Here is a 17,577-nt window from a genome sequence, read left to right as displayed (position 1 = left end):
ACCCATTTTACTTCCAGATTAAAGGTCTGAAGTTATTGATCAGCTAAGTCAATGCAATGAAGTCTCCTATTATGAGAACCTGAAGTATGCAAGGGATTAAACATCCTTCTTCTAGATTGAGAGTGTGGGGCGAGGGGGGGGACACACATGGTAATGCTAAAAATGTTTGAGGCTGCAAAGATTAAATAAAGGAACATATCAATTTGGAGCCAGTGAATTACATCCAGCTGCGACAGTGAATTAAGAACCGATTAATGGCTAAAGCTTTTCTCCAGTTTGGATGCCGAAGCAAACTCATTAAGCTTTTAGAGTAGCTATAATGTGTGTACTGTGGGAACTGTTCAATGCTATTCAGGAGACTTTAACTGTAAGCTCGGAGCATTTCCCGCAGAGCTTCTGATGCTATTTTCTTTATATAACATGTGTGCCTGAAAATCCAGCCAAAAACAAGCCCTTTGTTTTTCTACTTTGTTGTGGTCTCTCTCAGCTTTACGTTTCTTGAACACAGGTAAATAAACTCATAATCCAGATGGTGCAACAGATGTGAGAGCAGCACTCTGAAATCAACAGACAGTGGGCAATACTTTCCATTTTCTCTTTTAAACGCTAACTAATATGTAATTCGGAATCTCCGGTGTAGTTAGCATCTGCTCCCTTCGGCCAGCCAAAGGTTACAGGTGTTCCTGATGTCATTTCACAGTAAGGCGTGGGCCTGGCTTGTGAGTGAGTGCCCAGGCTCTAATCTTTCCCTACCACCTACCAGTTTTCTCATGCTGGGCCTCCATTTGCTGCATCTTCTGTGTCAGCTCCTGCTCTCTTTGCTGGGCCTGAAGGGCTCGGGCCTTTGCTTCATTGCTAATGCTGTGCTGAATGCTCTCTTTCTCCAATCTGTAAAAAAAAACAACCAAACATGAGATAAAGCAAAAATAAAAAGCATATACCGAAGATGATAAATTAAAAAGGCAAAGCAGAACATTCAATTAAGAGGAACAAAAAATCTGGCCACGCTTTTCACATTAAACCTTTCTTCCCCACTTCAGGTTATACAAACTGACCTTTCTCTTACAATGTCAAACATTCTCCAGTGACTATTAGAAAATGGATTAAAAATATGATCTATTCCCTGAGTAAAACTTAGCCTTTCAGAAAAAAATATGATCATATTTGTAAAAATTTCAAACACAACTTCTTTTGCATAAGGAAGCTCCCCAGCATCCACTTTGTATTGAAGAGATTATTTGCATTTTCTTTTAAATGCTATTTATTGAATTCTGCAGTGAAGCTTAGGGACCTGACCCTGAGATGGACTGGTTCCCAGTGAACCAGCAGGAGATAAGTCAATGGGAGTGACTGCCACAGTGCTCATAATACAGCTACTCTGAGAGCTTAATGAGTTTTCTTAAGCAACCAAACAAGTTTTAACTATTAATTTATGTAAACAGGAGATGAATGCATCCGTTACAATAAAGAGGACTGTTAGCACCACACAGGCCTGGCCCCTCGTGGTTCTGCTCACTGGGGGGTTGTACAGAAAGGTCTACAGCCCAGCACTATTATCGAAGTGTGCAGGCAAGAGAGCAATTTACTTGACCAGATATGCAAGATGGGGCAATCTACTCCTCAGGCAAAACAAATGCCAGACTACCACACTCCATTGAAGCATTTTATTTAATGCAAGCCAAGCAAAAACAGCGTGGAAAATAAAACCCCAAAAAGGGATATGCATATAAATTAGAAAAGGTCCTAAACTGCAAATTGATACCTAGACTTTCCCAAAGGTCGTGAATATTTAGCTGGTGCACACTAGGATCCAGATTCAAAATTTCAGTGAGGTCACACATACAGGGATTGATTTCTAGATTTCAAATGACACATATGCACATACTTTTCTACTGAAACTACATTTAATAGCTTGGGATGGGTTTCAATAAAGTCTTATAAATATGTTGCTTTATTCTAGAGATAATACCTATTTCAGGGGACTACAAAACAGAACACGGGCATAGATCATGTAAGGATAAAGCCACATCTCATGTGGTTGCTGCACTTAACCTTTGGATTGGTGCCTAATAACCCATCCGAGATATTGCAATATCTCAGCATGACACACACAATGTTAAATCTTCTCTCTTAAATTTACCCCAAAGCAATACAAATGGTGGGTCACATTACACTAATTCCTGGTCCTGATGTTGCAAGCCTTACCTTAGGCAAAACTCCCTTTGAAATCACAGGCATTTTTTTCTGAGGTAAGACTGAGAACGATTCGACACACAGAATACATTTAGATAGCAAGAATATTGTAGGGTTAAGGAAACAAAGCACATTTTTCAAGGAAATTTCATACATTGAACTGCACTTCATCACATCATTCTCGGCATTGCTTCATAACCACACTGGGGCTATCCTAAGGATTGATGTTTGCATCACTTCTTAAGTGTAAGCTCCAAATATGCAAAACATTACAGTGAAACATCTTTCCATATTTGCTGGGAACCAGCCTAGTTAAACCCCTTCCAAACATCTTTTTACCTTCAGACAGTTGTCATGAGCACCGGACTGCTGAAAAAAACCCCACAACAGAACCTAACGCATCCTCCAGACGCTTTCTGCTAAAGCAAGAGGCTGTAGCACAGTCTTTAATTTAATACTGTCTCAGGTGAGACGGCTGTACGCAATTGGGTGCTGTGCTGTCATCTGGCACACAGCTGGCGGGGTAGCCTTCTGCTGGGGGTAGCCTATCCAGCTGCACAGCTCAAGCTACCAAGGCAAGTCTGTAAAGGTCCATTCCCCATTACTAGGGTCCCGCCTGTCAAACACATGCTTACGGGGCAAGTTCAAAATAAATGGAGAATCTACTGCTGCCAGAAACACTCCTAAGGGGACCCAACTAAAAAAGCCACTCACCTGTGCTACTTACTCTACAGAGCAAACTAGAAGGAAGTCAGAAACCATGGGTGCACGGCAAGGTCCCTATGGGTGAAGTGCATACGGGGTGAGTAAAAACAGTTCCGTTTATACAGTGGATAATTGCTCAACTGTAAGACTAGGAAAACACAGGTCCGTCTTATGCAGAAGGGTATCTTACTAGTCTCAGTCTTAGCACCTGGAAAATTTTGGGATTGAGACCCATCCAGTAACACATAAACAGCAGTATCTGAGGTGCCTAAAGCTGCTGAGGAACCAAAAAAATTCCTGGAGCCAAAGCTAAGTGAAGTGGCAAGTCTTTCACCCACACCTTGAGTTGACACCTTTCCTGCTCTCTAAGTTCAATCTCTCTGCCCTCCTACAGAAAAATCTTCCCAACACATTTTACATATACAGAAAAAAAATATAGAAAAACCCCATGGATAAAACATGCAGAAGCCCAAGAGATTTCAAGAACTATTGGTAACATTCCTGCTATAACCGGGAAATACTGCAGGAGTTTTAGAAGGTTTGACACTGGCTGCTTATTTGCAATTACTCTGAATTGTGACAGAAGGGGAGCTTGATTTAAGAATAAAAAAACTATGGACTATGAAGAAAAGGAAATAGTTACATCCCTCCAGCATCAGTGTGAAAACATCAGAAGTTTCCTCCTACAAAAAAATTCAGAAAATCTCATTGACTAAAGAAAAGCCCAGAGACAATGTAAAGCAAAGCAAAACCTGCCTAATTTTGATAAAACAGGTAAGATCTGAATCAGGAATGAAAGGAAAAGATTAGTTGTACCAGAACTTTTTAAAGCATAGGTATCCAAAAAAAAAAAAAAAAAAAAAGGACAGAGTGGTCACACTGCAGAGCCTGTTCTCTACTAGAAAGCAAACACTGGATGAAAATTGCAGCCAGTAGCAAAAATTAATAGTTCCTTCACATACATCCATTGTAAACAACTAAATAAATGCTTATCTGAAAACAAGCCTGGATTTGACCATCACATTGATCAGTTTTACTAAAGCAGAAGCACTGAACTCATGGTGACTTTCATTTTTGTGCCATAAAGTCAGAAGCAACCAGAGACTCATTCACATGGAGGCAAGTTCAAGCTCTCCTTAAGCCCTGTTCTGAAGTGCAAGTTTTCCGCAGTGATTTTAGTTCTAAACACTGATTGTTCTGAGCCTCAGCTACAGCTGCTAAGAGCAGCCTACTTAACATCTCTAACATGTCCACATCTCTCAATGAACTGGGTATCTGTTTGCAGTGACTAAAAGCTATGCTTTCTAAGTATTCTTGACAAAAGCAAAGGCAAGAGTAAACTAGCTTATAGCAAAGGAAGAAGAGCTAAATTGCTATCACTTGCCAACCTTACAAAAAATCCTTGCTGAAAATGAAGTGAAAATTAACTTTGACCTCAAAGCTAACATAAAAGTATGCTGGCTGAATTTGAGCCACCAAATTTAATGAAAAAAACCCAAACCACCAAAACTCTTTCCCACCATTAACAAACAAAACCAAAATCACAGATCCATTTTCAATAGAAGACGGTTCTCTGACAAATGGCTTTGCAGTAAAGAAAAAGGAATGATGTAAAGACTAGCGATGTGAAAGTCATGTTTGACATAAATAATAGCTCGTCAGGTTTTTGACTGTAAAATAATAACTTAGATTCATAAAATTTTGAATTTCACAACATGGTTCAATAGTAGGTATTTCTGCAAGAATCTTTTTTGCTTTCATAACAGTAAAAACACAAAATGAAAAAGAGAGCATGAGTTTTAATGTAGAATTAGGCATCTGACTGGAGGCTGCCAGTAAGTCTTCTGACAAAGCAACTATGGTGTGAAGCAATCATGCTTCCTATGCTCACTACTGGATTTTTCCATGAAATCAACACGTGGCATTTTGTAAAAAGCTAATGGATCCATTAGTAAGGACTATGAATTTAACTGGACAAATTAAAATACTTCCGCAGTAATCTCAGTTCAGTGGCATACAGGAGGTTATCACAACCTTATTTCTGACACTTCATTCATTATTAATGATAATTAAAAATTTAATCATAAAATATTTTAGGCTTTCATATATACTTACTTTAAACTGGACTTCCTAAATTATTAAGGAGTAGCTGGCATTTAGTGTTCCAAACATTGCAGGCATCTGAACTAACAAGATTCTTGGTGTAATGACCAGTCCTGGAACTCAGCACCAACACTGGTACTTGGGTAGCAAGAGGACCAGCAAAGCCTAACACCGCTGCTTCTCCGACATGCCTCAGCGGTCGAGCACAGACCTCTTTCCTGGGCCAACTGTAGCCGAGTGGGCCAGCATGGGAACTAACGTACAACAGATCACCTCAGAAGAGGCAAAGCACCAAAAAAACCCACCTCAGAGGAGGCAAAGCACTCCACTGAGCGCTCCCTCAGCTCTTCCAGAGGAAACAGGCTTTCTCTCCCAGTATTTTTGAAAATAAATGTGTAGCACAAGCTTCTCTATACCAAACCAAAAACAGTTTTGAGAAAGTACCCAAGCATTTACTTCCCAGTACTTTAACAAAATCTGGCCTAAAGGCACTCAATCATTTAGAACACTTTTGAAAATAGAACTTGAAAGCCTACATGTATTAGGAAACCTAAAGATTTTAGCCAATAGCTTTGGATACAAAGGCTCAGCAATGTTTTATGCAGTCTACTTTGCAAGCTTTCCACAATATAGGTCTAGTGTCCATTACATGCAGCTTTCTGAACCACCTTCTTGCAGGTTATTTCATATTATTACTTCAGCTACAAGCGCCAAGGGAAGAATGGAAAATCAAGAGTATATCCTTGCTCTTCTCTCAGGCTACAGGAAAAAGGAAAAAAAAAAACCCCACCCACTACCAAAACCCCCACCAAACACACAGGAACATTCACAGTAAAAAACAAAGCAAAACAAAACAAACAAACTGAAATAAGAGGTCAGAATACTTACCCTACTCTCTAAGGGGAAACATGAGAAAAATGTTTGCAGTCTCTTACTTTACTATCAAAAAGTATTCAAATTCTACAATGATAAAGGTCATAAAAGAATGTATATAGAATAAGATCACATGCTGGGGTCAGAACACTTCACAAATTTCTCTCCTTTGTCCTCCATATGTATCTTAATAACTATGTCATACACAGAAGGATAAGGGCTTGGGTGTTTTGTTTTTTTTCCGGTCAGCAGACAAGCCTAAAGGTTGGTTTGCAAATATGAGAAAAGTACAATTTACCAAGATGTCATTCTCCCCAGGAACGGTCTTAAATAATTTTATCTATTAATATACAATTCTTAAAATTGCTTTCAGACCTGCTTTTCAATTTAAAAGCACTATCCTATTCAGCTAGTATCTATTCAGCTATTTATAATGGAGAATGTGTTTACAGGGTTTTATCTTCTGCTATCTGCAGTCTTAGTATTTCCAAACATTTAGGTAAGGAAATACAACACAGTAAGACCCCAAATTCTGCCAGTAAATAAGTAAATGCTCATTTTAAGTGTAGCTATGATCCAAAATTATTAATTTCCACACCTTCTAAATTAACACGGCTCTAAAGCATGTATCTTGCTCATATGTTTGGATCAACTCAATAAGATGACTCAGGTCACAAGATTTCTCCCCTTCCTTTAAGCCAGGCTTCTGGAACCTTTTGTTTAGCATTGATTTTTTTGGTCACCGTCCTTTTTAAGGCCTATGTATTTTCATCTAATAGGTCCTTATTAATACCTAGGATTGCTATGTCTGAGGGTATAGCTGGACAGTGTTTCCTGGTTTCCTCTTATAAAACACTGTAGATCTTTGCCATCTGATTTTTTGTAATAAAGGTTTTTATTTTTTCAGTGCATGTGTAAATCCACCACAGCATGTTTGGACTAGCTACATTTTAGGGCTCTTGGTGCTTTCACAGGGCAGAAAGAGAAGCATGAAACAAATGTTCTTATATGTCAAAAACTAACTCAATAAAAAAAAGACACTAATGTGCATGCTTGTGCAAGAATTATGTAGAGATACCTTTTAAAAGCGTCATGATCAGGTAATTTCTTTAAACCTCTCCAAGGAGTTGAAAAATTGCCCTTCCTGTATCCCATTGTGGGAATTACCCACTGAGTTGCTCTTTATGGCTGTTTGTGGGAGCTGACTGGACGCTGATCCTGCAGCAGGCTGCCAGGTCTTCTCAGCAGAAACCTCAAGTTCCTGGAAACTGCCCCAGCCAGCACACTGTGTTTGGTGAGCTTCAGTAAAAATCTACATTTGCACGGTCAAATTTTGCAGAGATCTAATTATTAATTTAATTGGTAGAACTGGAGGACTGTGTCATTGTTGAGGATACTTGTGCTCTTATTTGTGAGGCTTAAAAAAAAAGTAATCTTAATTTTTCTTTTTACAGTGTAAGCTGCCTAGTTACATTAGTTGAGAGATACAGAGTTCCTAAAGTAAAGAAATGTCAGTTTTCTTCTCATAACTATGTGAAGCAGAAACTAATACAAGCAATTAGAAAAATTATGTAAAGGTTAAGGGTTTAAAAGTGGTAAAAAAAATCAAGCATTCAAATTGATTCAGCTCTTTAAATATGAATCTGGAAAGTTAGAAGAAGGTACAGAAATAACTTTAAAGTGGAAATACCCCCCTTATATTATGTTAATCAACTAACCAAGCAAAACCTTTTACTTCCCTACCTGAGATAAAAGACTGGAAAAAACAGCCCTGCCAGGCTACTACCACTTCACAAAAACACCTCAAAAAACAAGAAACAGTTTTCGGGGGAGAAAACAAGAGAAGATTAAGCTCTGTGCACATTTCCAATTTTGTCAAGACACTAACTACAATTATTGACAATCAACTTAAAACTGTTTTCCCACAATGCAAATAATTACCCAACTCTATCCCCATTCCCAGAATCCAAATAACAACAACTTGTTATACTACGTTCTACTCTTTCTGAGAATTCCAATTTTCCTGAAACACAAATTAGTGCATACGACTTTCCACTGAATTTTTTCCCAACTTTATTTACAATGCAGCGACAGTGTTGGAACTATCATATCATTTGTTTTTTGCACTTTGGATAATATTAGGAGGTCTACAGAAACAACAAAATACTAAATTTAAAACTTCCACTTGGCCCTTTACACTCTACTAGAGGCATCAGAAGATATTATATATTAATGGCTGTGCATGAAAGAGATTCCTACTCTATTTTTGAGTACTTGAAAACTACTTCAAAATTATCACTAACTGGAGACATTGACGGGCATAAGAAAGATGAAAGGTTGCAAGGTCATAGGAACTGAGAGACACAGAGCATTGCTCCTGTGAAAGTTTGTATGATATAAAGAAGCCTGAATACAGTTAACTTAAATATATACATACCTGGTGGTATATTCCATCTCTACTTCTACCTATTAAGTCTATTAACAAAATGAAAGGATTTGATTTCTTACTTTAAATTCAGCAAAATAGAAAACACCTAGTCTGTAACATGATTTTCTTTTGGTGTTATGCCTTCATGATATATATATATAGTTCCTCAACGTAGACTAGAACTACTTTTCAATCTGGATAGTTCTCTGTACACCAAATCACAGCTAAATATTAGGATTAACTGCCCCGTATTTCATTGTTAGAGAAGAAAAAAGTGTCTCTAACAGTAACTAACGTCTCATATTAGGTCAAATATACTGACTTAGAACCAAAATCTGATTTTTCTGGCACATCTGTTAGCCTTGCCAGCAAGATATGTACCTTGCAAACAAACACCCATCCTGCAGCGGTTATTACCATCAGCTTGTGAACTATTTGGCTGAGTCCCTCTAGAAACAGAAAATCAAGTACAGAACAGAAGTTGCATGGGAAGATGCAACATGAGAAGTGTTTTTTGGGAAGTCTTAGTGCATAGCCCTAAGCACTTCACAGGAATGTACCCCTTTCTCTGGACTATTCTTTCTATCTTTGTTCCACAAACCACTTTTAGAGATGGCTGAATGTTGAAATGTTTGCCTTCCATAGAAGATTTTTACAGATAGTTACTCTGTATGCACAAAACAAAGTTATTGAAACTAGGATTTAAAGTAAAGGAGTAATTTTCTTGCCAGGGTGACTCTTGAGTTTGGCACGAGCAGCCTCTTAAGACACAGCTTCAGGACAGGATTAAGCCAGTCTAAGGCAAGATATAAGGTGCCAGTATAAGGTGCGGTCCCTCTTTTCATTCTCCTATAACTGGCACTCATGCAACATATTCTGCAAGAACAAATGATTCTTTCTCAATCTGATTATCTCTCTCATACAGGTGCTTGTCTTCCAGTGTCAACTCAAGCAAGGGCCCAGCAATTTGTGGCCAGACGTAGCCACATATCACCACTCTAGGGATTTGCCTTTTCAGCAGAAGCGTCGACTCAGAGCAACTTCAAACACTTGTGACTGTATTCCAAGGCTCAGCTTGTTAATACAGTAAATCCAAACGTCAGGCTCCTACCATTGAATCAAAAAATGATGCAGCTAAATGATGCAGAGACCTGATCTGCTATGAACTCGCTCTGCCAATTTAAATTTGTTCAAAAACCCAATGTTTTTGGTACGTTAACTTTGTACCAGCAAGCTTTATGCTGAATCAGGTATCATCTGTCCTACTGCAGCTGGCATAAAGTCAGCATAAACACTGCATTGCATGCTCTAACTAATTCAAAAGGAAAGTGACTGTGCTCACACCTGATCCGGATCAAATCAAGCACAGCTGAATGATCCAGTAGATCACAGATGCACTATGAATGACTGCTGAACAGTCACCTACATTTTTCACAGACATTAGATTTGGAAACACAACCTGCAGTTAAGTTACCACAGGCTCGATACTTTGAAGTTGTTAACTCTCCCCAACTATTGCTGAAGTTGAGAAGTGAGGAAAAGTTCTCTTGGTCTCCAAAGGACCAAGCCTCACAGGAACAGCTTGGGAAGAAGCAGAAAAATTTGACAGAACAAAGCATCCTTCAGGATGACAATTTGAAAGGCAGTATTTCATTCTGAGGGAACCTGATCTAGGGTAAGCTAGACTTCTACCCCATCCTACAGCAAGATACCACGTATTCCAGCAAACTGACAAACTTGTGACCAAAAGCAAAAGAGACGAGAAATACCGTGCTAACATTACATTATACTTGACTGTTGCTGACTTGCTCTAGATATCACAGAAACATCCCAATAAAAGACATGTTTATCTACACACATATCACAGGAGCTAGTTATTAACAGGTGAGTTAAAAAATAAACATCCAGCCTTATATGCCCTTTATTGGTTTGGCCAATCGTGGCATAATTTTTGTATTATCCTGATTGTAACTGTCTGCACATTAGTATTAGAAATAATGGACAGGCGGTATAACAGTTCAGGGTTTTGGTGGGTTTTTTCTTTTTTTTTTTGTGTGGGGTTTTTTTTTTTTTTTTGGTCAGGTTATAAATCTCTATGCTGTCAAGAGTAAGGGAGAAACATATTTCAATAGCAACTTTAAAACGAAACTCACAAATTACTACCATTATGTTAAGTGCTAGATATCCCACTGTGCAGTTTTGCTTTGTGAATTTTTACCTTCTTCCATGCACACTTTTAGCCACTGATCGCACAGCCTTTCAGTGTTTTCTGCCTTTTCCTTTAAATAAACTGGCTCTGGCTCCTTCCATCTGGTTCCCCTTCCGTCAGCAACCCTGCACCTGTTCACACCTCCTCTCCTGTTGGATTCCACTGAACATTTCCTCCTCTGCCAGGGCTATTCTGGCACTCGCAACCTTTCTGTCATTCAATCCATCTGTCAGAAGTGAACTTTGTTTACCGCAAGCTTCTGCTTTCTTCTTCAAGAAGCAAAGCCCCTCAAGGTCATTGTCAAATGAACTGTCGGTGTGGATTTAAATCCACTTCTGCTAACCAGCAGAAGATGAAGTTCTTTGCAGTCCTGTATTTGTGAAGATCGGTTTGGGGTATAGGAGAAATAATACAGAAGCAAGAGAATAGATTTTTATCACCGTTTGTTAACTCCAACAGCTAGGGTGATTTTCTTCATATACATATATCTGTACCTTCTTGCAAAGACTAGCAGAATCTCAGAAAAACTTGCAGAGCTATGCAGAGAAGTGGAAAAGGCTAATAAAAATATTACAAATGAAATAATAAATGAAAGCTTTTGACTCACATTTTAACACCATGTAACAAAGATACTGACTAAAAATGCAAAGAGAAAATGAGAACAGCTGAATGAGTAAGTTTACAGTAAAGCCTTAAAGCGGCCAACAACATTCACTGTAAATTATTTCATCTGCAGCATTTTTTTTTTAAACTTACCTACTGATGTTTCAAATGCAACACTATTTAAGGGGAAAAAAATCCTGAATATTTTTTCTTGTTTTCAAGCCTTGTAAAACACACATATGCAACTCTGTTAAAATACTGCCTTCCACGTTGAGACAAATTGTAAAGATTCTTTGTCAGGGCTGAGACTAAATTCATGTTGTCGACAGGATGCATTATTTTTAGCAATTCCTGTGCCCATATTTCTTTTCAGGAATACATTCTGATAACCACAAGCTCCTGAATTATTAACTAACCTCCTTGACACCTCACTCTTCTAAAATAAGAAACACCTTTCAGTTTCACTGCATACCTTGGGTATCCTTTAAAAAAAATTAAAATCTTTCACCCAGACTAAATACAATACCAAAATATAAAATACATATTTTAAGTTTTGTAAGCAATTATAATGAACCACCCATTTTATTACCCTTTTACCAAAAAATGAATTTAAAGTAAAGCTTTCTGGGAGCAAATCCAGGAGGTAATCCAATCTCATTAGCAGAAATGCAGTTATACTTATGTTAGGTCTGAATTTGACTCTAATGAAAATTGCATTGACAAATACTGCACAAGTTTAGCTGAATAAAAACTTAATACTGATAGATCCCTTATATGGGGATTAGTCCCTGCATTTGCAAGGGATTTTTTTTTAATTATTTTTTTATTTTTTTGATGCTACGATCTTCTTCCGTAGGAAACTACACGCAGGTGAACAAAAGCACTTCTGTCTCCACAGAGGAGGAGCTCTGCAACAAAAGGAATATTCAGCAGTGTCCCACCTAACTACAGAGAAACTTTTATTCCACCGTTCGATTTAAGCCCTATAGAAGGCAACTGAACAAGAAGGAGAAGCTAATCAAGAACAGTTGCTCCTATTTCTAGAAAAAAAGCAGTCCACCAGGAACACAGGGGCAACCAGCAGCGGCACGCTATTCAGCTTGCCAGGCTGCCAGCACGGCCAGGGGAAGAAGGTCAGCCCTGTCAAGTAGCCGACAGCCGAGGCTGCGCTCATCTGCTTGCTCAGGACGGGCATCTCCCGGCTCACGCTGTCCCCCTGACCAAGCCCCGGCCACAAGGGCACTGAGCAAGGGGTGAGCAGAGCAGCCAGGCAGCCAAAGCTGGCTCAGGTGATTTATTTTTTTTTCTTCCTTCCTTCCTTCCTTCCTCCCTCCCTCCACCAGCTACCTTCTCTGGAGATGACAACCTACAGGCTGAAGCTCTTCTGTGTCAAGTGTGATTAAGTCCCTTAGACGAGCACCCTTTGGGTTCTCTGCTGATTTTTTTTTTTTTCTAGACAAGAAATCCAACAGCTCAATCTTGGCACAGAAGAAAAAAAACCCAAACAACAAAACAAACCAACAACCACTATGACTGCACAAAGTAAACAACTTTGAATATACTTTTGAAGGCACAAGGCAGCTTTTAAAATTGTTTAAGCTCACAAATACCAAGCGCAAATAAAAAAAAGTACATTTTAGTTTATTCCAAAAACAAGCCTTCAGATGTACTTGAGAAAAAAGCCCTAAAAAAAAGTAAAAAATAAAGATAAAAATCAGAACCATTTTTCCAGTAGCAAATTCAGCAAAAAATCCAGCAGCCTTCAATATGTGTGTCTGAAAGATTTTTGTGCTTCAAAAAAAAAAAAAATAATAAAAAAATCATTATCCTGTTGTTATTAGTCACACAAATAGAAAACCTAATTTGAATGAGATCAAAGCAAATATTTGATACACACACATAAACTTATTACTGTTAGTGCTGAATAATAACTGCTCAAAACAAAGACCTTATAAAGATGTTTGTTTTCTACAGCAGTTAGGCTCTTCTGTATTTCATCTCAATTCACTGCTCGCTCCAAAGCGCTTTAAGTATTGTCACTGCTCCTGAACCACACTCTACATGCAGTAGCAATTTGGCTGCCTCAACAACCTGATGTGATGTATAAAAGATGAAATCATTAGAGAAATTTGATGTGAGCAGTTGCAGTTTAAATGCCATGGAGAAAAATTTAGATGAATCTAAAACTAAAATCTGAAAATTTATTAATGCCTTTTCCTTGAGAAATTGTGTGGTGTCGGACAATAAATTAAATTGTCAACCATGTTTAAAAATGAAAAAAAAAAAAAAAAGGGTGATTTATAAATTCTTTCATATACAAATTCAACACACGATTTTGGATTTATTCTTTACTCCTTCCCTTCTGTTTTCTTTCTTTCCCTTTCAAACTTCATCAATGGACTTTACACATTTGTACAATCATCTTAGATATGTTTAAATAGAAATATATTTAAATAATTGTGTATTATCTCGACACAAAGTGTATCAGCTTCAAAATTTCTACAAGGCTCTGCCAGAAGACGACAGAGCCGATTTATTTCAAATCATTCAGTATCAGTCTTCATAAAGCAGCATATGGTCTTATCATGGCAGGTAAAATATTTTACCTTCTATAATAACGCGGAGCGGCTAATTTATCTACATGCTGTATAATCAGATAAACAATTTCAGCTGCACTATGAAAACCTGTAGGCAAAAGAGAAATTTATCCCCCACCACTTTATTGATTTTTCCACTTATACATTCATATAATCGCTAACAACAGAGGTTATTCTTTCTTCCATCCCCTTCTTCAATTACCTTAAAGCCAGACTTTTTTTTTTTTCCAGTTGTGGAAATATTTGCAGTTTCTACAGCTGCAGGACAAAGAACTAAGACATTTTCACAGAGTTGCTCAGGGGAAAAGGAAGGGGGAAAGAGGCTTTTCAAGATTCCATTGCAAGTAAAGCAGAGTGAATGACAACTTTCAAAGCTACCACAATCATTTACTAATGTGCTGCTATACCAAATAAGTCTAATTTTCTTTGACAGCACCAAATTAGATTTATTGCAGAAACTGCTGCATAAATAGCATATGGCTATGTTATACCACCTATTTCAAATCCCTGTAATGTTTCCTCCCCTCCCTGCTCAAAATGAATAATTGAGCCAAGCTATAAACCTTCTGCAGACGAGAGATATACAAGTTCAAAAAGCAGATGCGGGGAGATGTAGATTTCTTTGTTGAGACTGTCTAAAAAAAGTGTCACATATCCCAACCACACAACTCTGGGCAGCAATAGGTTAGGTCTCCCTTGCTGCACTTCAGGATTTTATTTCCCCCTTTCCTTGATAAAATTTTGTTTGCATTTCTCTTTCAAGCTGACAGTCATCAATACGGGGCACGACCTTGTAATCCTCTCGCACATGACTACCTCTTACTTGCGCAAGAAATCCTATTGATCTTTACTTCTTACGTGAGTCAAATTATTCATGTGACTCAAGATCAGAAGGCTCGGACCTCCATTCATTCCTCTTGTTTATGAAGAGGGAAGTGCCTCCTCGGAGCAAAAATAAAGCATCAGAAAACTGGTCTCATTCATCGGAGAGGCCCAACCCTGTGGGAAGGTGCCGACCTACAGCTCTCCCCGCTTTCGACAGGAGCAAAGTTTTCTTATCGCTTTGCTGGATCGGTCCCCGGACCCACGTGCTTTTGTATTTCTGTCAATCGCCAAATTCTGCGTTCAGTGAGCTCCTACAATAAAATACAAACACACGCATAACCTTACTACGCGACAGGACCAGAGCAAAGCCACGTATCTGTGAAGTGGGAGGGGGCAGGACACACCTAGGCGGGACGCTCGGAGGCCAGCAGGCCACCGGGGAGCCTGCGGCCGGCCCGTGCCTCCCCTCTGCCCTGAGCTGGGGCGAGCGCTGCCGCTCGCCTCCAAACTTTGTGCGGTCGGAAAAGACGTTGCAAGGTCTTCTCTCCGGCCGCCGGGCACACCACTGCACACATCGTGGAAGGCTGCGGCTACCCCGCCGCTTGCCTCTCGGTGGTCAGTCCTCCCAGCTGCCCTATCCGTTACTGTCTGATTAGCTCTGCGAAGGAGCCCCTCCCCGGCCAGCTTTCCCCGCCATCTGTTCCACACGCGATGGCTGCCGCCCAGCAGCCTCGCGCTGCCCTCCTACCTGGCACCCGGCTCCCGGCCTTACCCCAAAGTGCTAACACAGGTTCTCGCTGCTGGCAGAGTCAGGATTTCATTACTACTACTTTGACAAGTGCAGGGTTGTTTGTAATTTCTCTTTTATCCTGATTTTGATTGTACAACCACCTCCCACTGATTCAGTTTGCTTCAGTTTTGTTGCTCACAGATTTTACTCTCCACATTAATCTCCCTCTGGCATGTTACTGCATCTGTTCCCTTTTTTATTATTAATTTTCAAATTCCCACCATTTTTGACAAAAAGGAGGTAATCTACACTCTGCTTCTGCCCATTTCATTTTCTTTAATTTGGAAGATAAGTATGAAAGCGTGCCAAAGAAGTTAATTCTCCGTTAACAGTTTATTTTCTGGCATCCCGATGCCTTTGTATATGAAAACCAGATAGAAATAAATGTTGACTGAATCACAACAACATAGTCGCAACCGTCCCTAAATTTAATGAAAAGTAAACATATGAAGCAGAATCTAAAAAGTTTATTAGTTGTCAGAGTTGTTTCATGTTATCACTCCTCCCAGCACTTTAAAATAATGGTTTTGTACAAGATGAGCAGAATATAAAAAAAAAAATTAGAAATCAATCACTCCTTGCACCTCATTTCTGCTTCTCCCTTCTCCCCCCTCCCCGCTCCTCAATTCAAGTGTTATTGGTGATTTCATCAGTCAGTCAGTCTGGAAAGATAAAACATATCTCAGTCATTGAATATTAGTAACACCATTTCTTCAAATGTTACTGCCTCTCCAGAAGAGATGATGGACTTTCTGACATGCTAAAATTACTGGAAAGAGGACAACAGTGAGTGTGCCGCTAACTAATAGATGCTACTAGAAAATAAAGAATAGATAATACTAAATACTGTACAACTCCCTAGCAGACTATGTATAACTACCGAGAAGTTAGTTGACATTTCATCATTTAGTAGCATAGCTTAAATAGGGAAACAAGGTATGAGGCATGGTGCAATTCTAACAAGGAACGCTGGTGACAACGTATAGCTCAACACCGAAGTTTCAGTGACTAAATAATGCTACAGGAACCTGGAGGTGAAATGATAGATTTATGTGTTTTATTTATTATACCTGTAATACAAATTACTGTTAATGGAGTTGCTGAAACTAGCAAGGACCGATGCACAGTAGGAAGGCTATAGCACTGCTAAAACCCACTGTCCTCCACAAATGCCACTTTCTTAGATACGCTACTTTCTAGACATCCAATCGTTTTTCAAAAATAAGACAGAAAATAAATATCACATAACAGAGGAAAAAAAATAATCAAGAACTACAACACCCAGTGACTCACTGTAATATAAATTTTAATCCTTCAAGGGAGTGACGCAGGGATTCAGGGTAGCTTGGTGGGTCACCTGAACCTGGAAGCATGAGTTCTTCTACTGTCTAAGTAATTTTTCCCCACCTACAAGTTGACATTCAGTACTGCTTGCAATGTTTCATATAAGCAAACGAGAATAGTATGAAATTAAACTAAATCTGCTTCAGTTCCACTCAATTACAACTCCTAGGAAATTTTAGATGACATTTCAGACAAAAATACCTCGAGCCATCTACCTATCTCCGTGCCTGAGAAAATGCATGATGGCATAGAAAAAAGTTGAATTTTGAAATTCAGTGATTCCCTCACTACTTAAGATTTTTCTAACTGCTCTGGCACATGCAAACAGGAACTATATCTGACTGCAACCGAAACAAATAATAACTTCACATTTGTTTTGAAACAAAAAGAAGAAAGATTTTTAATGATGATTCCATTACACAAGAATAGTGAAAAATGTTATTAAATTAGATGACATGCCAAGATCTGGGCAAGTTGTTCACATCTTGCATCCTTTATGTGATCTTTTCCACTAGCATAATGACATGATTTTTAACAATTATTCTCTCATAAACTAAGAACAAAAGATCCGTATGTTTTCTACCAGCTGAAAAATGGATTCAGATAAGCTTCGTTAGCAAGACCCAACCTTGCCAAAGTAACGGCAATTTAACATTGACTTCAGAAGTAATTTCATAAGATTCTCCTACTACAGTGACTCTACTACAAATAACCACAAAGCTGAAACTAGGGTAAAAAAAATAAAGTTAAACAAGCATGGTCCGTCTCATAGCATGGTGACATCTGCAAAGTTACACGACTGACAAGCAAAACCACACAGCAAAAGTTCTGTATTTTCCCAGTCATTTGAAGACATACAAATTAGAATTACTAACTAGATTCAATAGCCGGAAATGCATGTTAATAG

The 17,577-nt window shown here is 38.8% G+C and overlaps 1 protein-coding gene across 4 annotated transcripts in view; it reads right to left on the bottom strand.

The window, feature by feature from the left end:
• Positions 1–17,577, bottom strand: part of SDCCAG8 (SHH signaling and ciliogenesis regulator SDCCAG8) — a 116,388-nt gene that overhangs the window by 50,608 nt on the left and 48,203 nt on the right. For all 4 annotated transcript variants that reach the window (XM_056344198.1, XM_056344199.1, XM_056344201.1 and 1 more), the window contains one exon: positions 761–888. In XM_056344198.1, the coding sequence (XP_056200173.1) occupies positions 761–888 (128 nt within the window). The remainder of the gene's footprint in view (positions 1–760; positions 889–17,577) is intronic.

Source organism: Falco biarmicus, chromosome 6, assembly GCF_023638135.1.
Source record: "Falco biarmicus isolate bFalBia1 chromosome 6, bFalBia1.pri, whole genome shotgun sequence".
NCBI classification, from domain to species: domain Eukaryota; kingdom Metazoa; phylum Chordata; class Aves; order Falconiformes; family Falconidae; genus Falco; species Falco biarmicus.
The sequence above is the reverse complement of the archived record's forward strand: the minus strand, read 5'-3'. Positions and strand labels throughout refer to the sequence as shown.